This window comes from Diadema antillarum, unplaced genomic scaffold (assembly GCF_040938485.1).
Source record: "Diadema antillarum isolate AM-2024a unplaced genomic scaffold, OU_Dant_1.0 scf00000099, whole genome shotgun sequence".
Taxonomy (NCBI): Eukaryota; Metazoa; Echinodermata; class Echinoidea; order Diadematoida; family Diadematidae; genus Diadema; species Diadema antillarum.
This window is the reverse complement of record NW_027270988.1, coordinates 4,723,792-4,734,016: the sequence shown is the minus strand read 5'-3', so window position 1 is coordinate 4,734,016 and position 10,225 is coordinate 4,723,792. Positions and strand designations below refer to the sequence as shown.

The following is a 10,225-nucleotide window of genomic DNA, read 5'->3' as shown; positions in this document are numbered from 1 at the left end:
GAGACTCAAACGAGTCTCCCGCATCTTTTAACACCAAATTTGCGATGCCTGGGCGCGCGGTTCCAAAGTTGCGCATAAATATGCACGTGCATGTCAGACCAAAAATTGCTCAAAAACGTGAATTCGTGTACAATTTCAATGCAAACTGTGTTTACACGCAAATTTCATAAAAGCATGATTGTTTGGGGGTTTTATTGATTAAAATCAATTACTAACATATTTTCTTGTTCGGAACAATGTCGCGGACAAATTTCATCTAAAAAACAATGAAAAACATAGTCGAAAAACAGAGAAATACATAAGAAATTCGAAAAACAATAGAATACTTACGAAAATTTTTCTGATTGCACAATTTTTTTCTCTTACATTTGCTAAGGACACTAAAAAGAATATTTACACAACAGATGTGCCTGTTTTGAGCTTTATTTAGTGATTTATACCAAATTGTCTGATTTCATGCATCATTATGCATAAATTAGCATAATTTAGTGTAAATGATAATTTTTGAAAAAATTAAATTCATGGTACTTTAGATTACATCATAGGCAATGTGTGTGCCAATTTTCGTCGCGATCGCGCGGTCGACTGCCGAGATCTGGAGGGGGGGGGGGGGGGGGGGGGGGCCTGGGAGGCCCCTCCCCCCCAGCTCTATCATCTCCCTAAATAGCCCGGCCTAGTTAGGGTTAATGCCTGGAAAGAGCTAAATTGGTAGAATCGAGACAAAAAAAAAAGACAAGAAAAGGATATCACCTTTAAATTCACAGAATATCCTGAAAAAAGAAAATAAATATCCTATGTATAGAATTGGAAAATTAAGGTCACAAGTCCAACTTTTCTCTTTAGTTTATTGTCTCTTTAACAATGATTAATAAAGGACTGTCTACATGTAAAACTTTTAATCAATACTCTTTGCAGTGACTTTTTTTTGTTGTTGTCTCTTATAAGATGCACAAACTGCAACAGCTTCCTTCTTTGGATAATGTACTGTATTTTTACACTGGAGCATTGCAAATTGTATATGTATTTCCATATGTTCTCCTTTTTTTTCACAATATTTTATGTGGGGAGGGTTTACAGCAGAGGAGCTTCAAGCTATTAAGGGTACTGCCCGGCATGGACCTTTTTTTTTTTTTTTGGGGGGGGGGGGGGGGAGAGGGGGTAGGGCTTATGACATAATACATGTATGTTTTACTTACAGATGCATACAAGTGTAGTTACACCACTAATACATGCATTTTTACCACTACAAATATTCTTCATTTCCAGGTTCCTAGTGACCCAACAAAAGGTAAAAGCTCCATAATGATACATCACTCAATGCAACAGGGCAATACATTGCTGGTTCCTGCAAGCAATCAGTCGCAACCAACACGTATTCATGCAAATTACTATAGCAAAGCGACACATGCTACATGTGCGTGTATGCAGCTTATTTTTTACCATCATCTATTAGCTAGACCAGATAATGGAATTGAACATACTTGTATCATTAAAAACAACAAACACAAAAGTTGCACTGGGAATTTATATCCTCAATTAATTCTGTAAATGCCTACAGTTATTTGTCTGTTTTCTTCATAAAAATCTTAGCTATGCCACAGATATTTCAGGCTAAACCATTTTTTCCCCTACTGGTCTGTTAGTATCACACCAGTAGCAACTCATTTTTTTTTCTTCTTTTTTACTGGTCCACACCTACATTATACTGGCCCTTTTCCTTTTTTTTTTCCAACTGGCCTTGGCAATATTATTACTGCATTGTATTTCTTTTACTGGTCATGTCTGACCGGTAAAGTTAGCAATTCCCGAGTAGTTACTGGCCCGACAGCATTTTTTACCGACTTAGCTAACTCACCAATCAAATGTCAAGGATCTATTTAGGTGTTATATGATACACATCATCAGTAAGATTGATCCACACATGTCAACAGGCCGATCTCGTGTAGCATTCCTTGGCCAGATATATTGAAAATTCATTGAGCATCTTTTCTTGAATCAGTATAACAAAATAAGGACAGACTGATGAATAGATAGATGGACAACCTGAAAATATCATGTATACATATATGGCACCAGAGGCAGGGAATGACTCATCACCACAAACACTTCTTGGAGTTCAATGACCTGTTCTGTGCACCCCTGTGTATCAGCATGTGCCTGTGTGTGTATATTCTGGGTGTGTGTCTCTGTGCAAGTGTTAAGGCAACTCAGGGTGGGCAGGAATGATGAGAGCAGCCATCTCCCTGGCCCTAGCACAAGGCGAAGCACAAAACACATCTGCAGCATTACATAGCGCTATATCTACTGTCCACAGTTCACTGGCATCGTCAGTCCATCTCCTGCCCAATTTGAAGTGATTTCCTGGCCATCTGGAGGGCGCCCTCTTTAGACTTGTTCCCACCAATGAATCCCGAGGCATGGACAAAGATGCAGCCGTAGATGCCCGATGCTTCACTCAGGGATTCATCACGCACCCCTCGCCACTTCTCAGGGAGGGACAACCTGGGTGGTGAAAGTAAACACTCAGAGTTGTACTTTATCTCTCTTTCTTTTACAAAAAAAAAAAAAAGTTTACAACATGGTTTACACCAGTAAACTGAATTTGGTTCAAATGAGACGAAAGATCTGTGTAGTTTTGTTAAATACCTCAGAGCTCTGCAGCTGTGTGGAATGGTAATGCCTCTGCTTCTCACCCAATCACTTTTTTTTTCCAGCCATATGAACAGTTGGCCCTTCATATACATTTTAAATGAATTAATTGATCTTGACCACAAACCAAAAAATCGATCTTCAACCGTCTGTGCAAAGAGAAAATATTTCCCCAACCAATTTACATCCATATCATTAGGAAAAAAAAAAAAACTATACTTATGACAAGTGGAATAAATGACCAGATTTTAGCTAAATTGATGACCTATGACCTTTAATTAGCCTCTCATCCCTATTATTTCAGGCAACTAAATTATTCATATATTTCTATCCTTCTTACCAGATATTAACACTCAGCATTCAATGTTGATGTAATGACTGAAAATGACACTGTTTGGGGGCAAAAGTATGGTGACCTTTGACATAAACCACTGACCTTTCACTATAGTGTGTAATGATCACGTTTTCAACTTGTTATGGCTGGCACATGTCAATCAGCTTTTGCCAACATTTTCAGTTCTACATGAATTCTTTCATATGTAACAAGAGAATGTATTGAATTATATTTCATTTTCCACTGAAATAATTTTCTAATCAATTACATATCAAGCACTCAATCTGTAATGAATTATATGCAAGAAAGTGTGTATGAGGTGTAACATACACACATGCATGTGTTAAAGTTTGAACCCACCCAATCAGCAGTGTTAGACATCTGCCTGCAATGACAAGAAGTAAACATGATAATGAAAATATTCTCCCTCAAAAGGTTTGAGGAAAGCAACTAGGTGGACGTGGAAAGATATGCTCATCATTTGGAATCAAAACATACTGTATGATGGAACTCAAAATTTCTCCCAAAATATACAACGTTATTGTTAAAACACAGGGTAATTTTGTCTTTTCGAGACTTCAGCTATGATTTATTGCAGAAACTTCAATTTCTACAACACTAAAGCCAGTATAATACCTGTTGTCGAAGGAGTGCTTGTTGATGGGAACACATTGGATCCGCCACGCCCCACTGTTGTCAGGATAGAGGACGTACTTAATTGGCAGCTCTAGCTCCATCTCTCTCTCTAGCTGAAACAGGTGCTCCTTCCATGGACAGCCACCCTGGGGAAAGGCAATGATCTCCCCACAGGCATCCACCTACAAAAAGCATTCAACATTATCCATTTCAAATAACACATCCTTCCTTCCATTGAATAGCAACTAGAATGCCCTCTCATCAGAGAGTACAGACCTGGAAGCTCCTTTGTCCCAAATTTTGTTAATTCCTCATGAATCCTAACATATTCAACTATTCTGGCCTGTGTGGTCAAGAATATTGCCACTATCTGGACTGAATTTTTAGGTGTTATGAAACCTGTCATGAAGTTGCCCCGATTTTCTTCAATAGCATCCTTGGAATCTTGAATTTTGAATCTGCCCTATCTTATCATAAAGAATCCATTCAATAATTCTAGAGGGTGATACAGTACACCATTAAAGGCTGGTGCCTTGGCTCAGCCCTAACCAGCCACTAAACGTTATTTTCCTGGTGCCTTCACAACTTAGAGCATAGAGTTGGGGAAAGACACAAAATGAAACAAACTGGTGCCGGCAAAACTAACATCCACTTAATCATGATGCAAAGCCTGAATCATCTTTAAGTCATGTTAAAGGCAAATCAAACCCCACAAACAAGAAACAAATATAAAACTAGAAATGTCGCTATGGCGACTGGTATGCCTCCGCCATAATGCATGATTCTCTTAATAGGTCTATAGTACATGTGGACAATGTGTGATTACATTTTCACAAAATTGGCAAAATATTAAAATGACATGTTTGTCACAAATGTATTGAATGTTTACCTTCCTTGACCTATGTTTAATTGGATGAATAGAAGAGCATGTATTTGGGGATTTAAGAACTTTAACTTGACTTTGACCATTTCATAAGTTTATGCACTGAGTAATTTTCAAGGTACACCGTATGGAGAAAAAGCGCAATTTCTGTATTGAACAGTAAATTGTTATTATTTTCATCTGGCCTTTGATTTATAAGAGAATCACTGTCAGGCAGAACATACATAAATTCAACATGTACTAAGTTTCAAGATAACTTGAGCCACTTCCGAGATATGGAGAAAGAAGTAAGTTCAGCACTTTCACTTGATCTTTGACCTTTTGACCTTTGACCTTCTTGGCAAAAAAAAAAAAAAAATCCCAGAGAATCTCTATTGGGTTATACATGCATACATCAAGTTAAAAAAAAAAATAATCCTGCTGGCATTGCATAAATATAAGGAAAATAGTAAAATTTTGAAGTATTGCCCTTGACCTTTGACCCCTGACCTTTGACCCCATGAACCCTAAATTCCCTAGATAACCACTGCCAGTCAGTAGATGCATATATACTATGTTCCATGAAGATACCTTGAACAATTTCCAAGATACAGAGAAAAAAGTGAAATTCTAACAATTTACTTGACCTTTTGACCTTTGACCTTTTGACCTCATGACCCCAAACTTTCACCAGAGAATCTTAATTGGGTAGTACATGTATACACTAAGTTTCAAGAAAATATCTTCAGGCATTGCATAGATATGGGGGAAATAGTAAAATTTTAAGCATTTGACCTTGACCTTTTGACCTTTGACCTTGAGCATGTGCACCCAAAAGTTGATAGGCACAACTTCACCCCCTAATACACATACATGCCAAGTTTCATTAGGATACCTCAAAAGGTTTTGGTAGTTACCCTGTCCACAAAATTCATTACGGACGGACGGACGGACGGACAACCCGAAAACATAATGCCTCCGGCACCACTTCGTGGCGGAGGCATAAAAAAGAAAAAGAAAAAACCAAGAGTGCAAATATATGTTCTAAATACAGTGCACATCCGTTACAACGAACACGGTTATAACGAAATTTCGCTATAATGAGGCAAAACTTGTGGTCCCAAAATTATTGCCATTAAAGTCTACGGTACAAAATTTGCTTATAGCAAACACGGTTTTAACGAAGTATTTTCCGAGCACCAATGACAAAGAAAAACAAAAGAAATATGCTCCGTTCTAACAAAATGCGGATCGCTTTCGAAAATACGTAGCAGAACAATCATTCATAGCCTCTCTGAATGGGCGAACGCTTCAATCACTGTAAGTTTGCTCCGTGTGTCACTCACAGTTTCGAATGGGAACTTGCGTTATTGTAATACAATAATCTAAAATTAAATAAGGTTTGTTTTTATTGTTTCGAAGGTTCTTTATCATAAACAAACAACTTTATCCTCTTTGTAATATTTAAACGAAATTAAAAAGGTACAGTGCACTCCCGTTACAACGAACATGGTTATAACGAAATTTCGTTATAACAAAGTAAAACTTCTGGTCCCAAAATTATCGCCATTAATGTCTACGGTACGAAATTCGCTTATAACGAACACGGTTATAGCGAAATTTTCGTTATAACGAAGTCTTTTCCGAGCCCCACGGACAAAGAAAAACAAAAGAAATGTGCTCCGTTATAACGAAATGTGGATCGCTTTCGAAAATACGTACCGGAACAAGCATGGGCGAACGCTTCACATCACGCTGTGTTCGCTCTGTGTGTCACGCACAGTTTCCGTCAATTTTATGCTCTCTTTAATGTGATTATCCAAACGAAATTTAAAAGGTACAGTGTACCATCCCGTTTCACATAGCTGCACAGTGTAATATAAGATAAGATAAACAGAACATGATATATGCGTGGTTTCCTTGGTTTTGTTATACATTGTATTTGTGCGGTTATAACGAAATTTCGTTATAACGAAAGAAAACTGCCGGTCCCGAGCATTTCGTTATAACGGGAGTGCACTGTACCATCCCATTTCACATAGCTTTCCAGACGAGTATTCAACAAACAGAATATGATATATACGCGGTTTCTTTGTTTTCCATATAATTATAATGTATTTGTTCGGTTATAACGAAATTTCGTTATAACGGTAGTGCACTGTGCAGGTACAAACTGACCGATCTTGAGTGCTTGGTTTCAATGAAAAGGTATTGGAATCTATGTAGGACATCAAAGTAAGAGTTCACACTTTTCATTATGCTATTAGCATTTTGATTATGGGAAAATATGTCTTAAACCCTGACTAAAATGCATTAAAAAATCCAAGAACAATAAAATATATAAGAATTGAAATGACCTTTGGAAGTTTTTATGATGTACAATTGTTAATATGGTAAACAAACCCCAAATTAGACTCTCCAGGCTTGTAATTAGTGTTTAATGGGCTGAAATAAGATTGTTAGAAAAATTTAACACAGTGCTGCTGCTATTTGTGAGTTTTTTTGGTTCTGTGCAATAGGGAGAATTGCCCTGGGTAAGAGGACAGGTAAGTTTGTAGCACCCTGCTGGCTGACTCACATCAAATCTGTCTTTCAAGGCAGCTTCCACCACACTCCTAGCAGGCAGCCACACCTTGCCGTAAAAATTCACACGATCAAGGAACTCTTTCCCGGTCATCTCCACAGCTTGCTTGAAGCCAGTCTGAGGACAAACAACATTTGTCAGGTGAAAAGTTAATCAAGAGCTTTACCTTGCTGGGAATATTAAAAAAACCAAAGCAAAACAAAACAAATCTTTTCATCTGCTAACACAGTCTATTTGTTCAATTCATATGTGGCCTTCAAGGTCAAACTTAACCCAGGCCTTGAATTAACCGACGGCCATCGACGGCCATGGCCGTCGGTGCCCCTCTCGTTGGCCGCAATGCCTTTTGTTTTTTGATCAAAGTTACGGCCAAAAAAAATCTGCCCTTTTTCTTGGGGCCGTGGTGCCCTTTTAGAATGAAAGTTATTATTTATGACGTATGATATGCCCTTTCTCAAAGTCTCTTTAATAAGCTTGAACAACTTTCCTGATCTCAAATATCATACCTTCAGTTCACTCGCGTCCCGATGTATCTGATTCAAACTCAACGTATCTTTCCGAGATACGAGACGACGTGTACGTACGTACGCCCGACCGGCTTTTACCGTCCCGACTGCCTCCACAGCGCAGCAGCGGCCGTGAGAGTATGTATTGTAGTGGGGAGCGACTTCGGACTGACTCGGACTTACTCGGACCGACTCGACGACCGTCGGACTGCCCTCGGTTTCCAAGGGCGCAAACCCGCCGGGCCTAGACAGTGAACAGTACGAGCCCAACCAGACCAGACATACTTGTTCCTTGGGCCTTGGGCAACCAGAATCCTACCGTACTGCAGCAGAGAAAACGCCAGTCAAAGGTAAGAACTGTTGCACAATAGTTCACTCAATGTTTGTAGTAGGCCGGCCACCACTACAATGACGTAGTCGGCAATTTTTGAACGATTTTTTCCGACTCTAATTTTCCACGTGGGGGACCCACACTTTCTTCGCTTCGCTTCCCTGCCATATTACGTGCGTTGCATGCGTGGGCACGCTGTGAGCTGCCACGACTGCCGCCGCACGTGCACACGGGGAAGCGGAGACTGGGCCATATTAACGAAGTTTTAGTTTTAGCGTAAGGCTTACTGTAAGTCACGGCACGCTGTGTCGGTGACGCTTGCAGTAATTTTTGGTTAGGGTTTTTGTAGTCCAGTAGTGTTAGGTGCTAATCATTCTTCGGTAATTCTTTTATGTTTGGTACGTCGCGGACCGATTGTCCGACTGCTTCGGCGTACCGCTCGAATCAAAAGTGATTGATAAAGCGATCTTTGGATCGCGTAATTCGTGTCTTAATTTTCCGTCAGACCGGTGCTTTCAAGCCGACAGGCGTGGTGAAGTGCAGGTGTTCTGCCCACTGCGGAGCCGAGGTTGAGCTGCCCCGGGGTGACGTGTATGGGAATAAATCATTGGGTTTTCGAATCATTTATCGAATCGGGTGATTTTTTGTAGCTGTTTTTCATAGTTTATTCCATCCGCGTTTATTTTTTGGCGGTTTCTTGCTAGGTTTGCCTAGTCATATTTTCCTTTTTTTACAATCTTCCTCTGGTGGTTTTTTCCCGTTTCTCTCCACCGCGCTCAGTCGGTGAGTTGTGTGTTCGTTTTTTCTCACTGAACTGCTGCGTCTAAATAAATTCTTATTTTAGTAAGGTAGTGTAGGGCTAGTTAGTGTTAGGGTTAGGATATAATTACATCACAGTTTATATTTTATTGGTCCCGTTATTATTCCAATTTCTTATTACAGTGTTTCGGTCAGTTGCGCTGTCCTAGCACCGATTGCAGTGTGAACTGTAGCCCATATGCTAGGCACATTCGCACTGTCCGCGTTTTTCGGTCGATCGCGTTGGCGTCCTAGCACCGATTGCAGTGTGAACTGTAGCACATATGCTAGGCACCTTCGCGTTGTCCGCGTGTTTAGTATGTGAGTGATAGTAGTGAGTTGCATTGTGATTGCGCGTGTGTTTTGCCGTCCGTTGACAGTGCTGTCGAGTGTGTGTGTTTACGTGTGTTTTCGTATTGCGTGTCTGGTCTAGTCGGTCTAGGGACGTGCCCACCCTGCTCACGTCAGGGGAGCCGCTCGGGCTATCAAATAAAGTTGCTTTTTCTTCTGTCTTTTCTATCCGTTTCTTCTTTTCCTTTCTCCCGAGCGAGTCTCTAGTCCGTTGGTTGTTATCGTTGTTTGTGTTTGTGTTCTTCCTGGTTTGCATTGTCGTGTGTTGTGTGTGTGGGGCGCCTGGACTGGTGTTCGCCGGTCCTGGTCCTCGTTGCGTTTTGTTTGTGGGTGTTCTGTTTTGTAGATATAGAGCTTACGCGTGCGCGTGCTGCTTAGTGCAGCGAAGTGCAACTCATACCTCGCACTTTATATCCCATACCACGCATCACGTTAATAGTGGTGTGCGGTGGGATTGCACACGTACGTCGCGTGTTTCGCGGCACGGTAGTGCGGGGGAGGGTGGCCTACGGAACGCTGAGGCCGGCGCATTGGGCATTGTATGGTGCTCATCTGTGCTGTGCTACGCACGCGTTCTGTATTTTCGAGTCCCCCAACCACGTCCGCGTTGCCCGCCGTGCGTGTGTGCGCTGCATAGAACGCTAGAGCCAGCACAACGGTTTGTGTACAGCACGGCCGCCTGTGCGACGCTCGCGTTCCCGACGCCAACGCTGCTACAGCCCGTTCATTGCCATTCGCTGTGAAGTTGTCATCGTCTTCGCATCAGGCTAGTGAGCTGTAGAGAAGCAGGTACGGTAAGAAGTTCATTGTATTTGCCGTTTTGTGATTTATACGAATTAATAGTGACATTTAGGTTTATATTCTCTTTATTTTTATCTTCGTATTGTGGATTTAAGTAGGCTTCTAGTCTACTTTTATTGGAATTGGACTTTTGGTTATTTTTCTGTTCGTCTTCACGGACAGTGAGGACGAGCAGTTTGAGATTGAAGTAGTAGGGAAACTTAATTTTTTGCTTTTAGTGATTGAGGCCTACAAGGCTGAGATTCTTTTTTTGCCTGAATTAGTGAATATTTTGGTGGATTTTTTGTATCAACAGGATTAATTGTGTAGTTTATCTTCTTTTGTGGGGCGATAACGGACAGTGTCATTTTTTGACTTTTGTCGTTCCCTTTTT

At 40.6% G+C, this 10,225-nt stretch overlaps 1 protein-coding gene across 1 annotated transcript in view; it reads right to left on the bottom strand.

The window, feature by feature from the left end:
- Positions 1 to 1,152: 1,152 nt before the first annotated feature.
- Positions 1,153 to 10,225, bottom strand: part of LOC139718744 (MYG1 exonuclease-like) — a 35,359-nt gene continuing 26,286 nt past the window's right edge. Inside the window, exons 6-8 of the mRNA XM_071630211.1 lie at positions 7,060 to 7,182; positions 3,620 to 3,801; positions 1,153 to 2,502 (exon numbers count right to left, since the gene is read on the bottom strand). Of these exons, the coding sequence (XP_071486312.1) occupies positions 2,328 to 2,502; positions 3,620 to 3,801; positions 7,060 to 7,182 (480 nt within the window). The 3' untranslated portion in view covers positions 1,153 to 2,327. The remainder of the gene's footprint in view (positions 2,503 to 3,619; positions 3,802 to 7,059; positions 7,183 to 10,225) is intronic.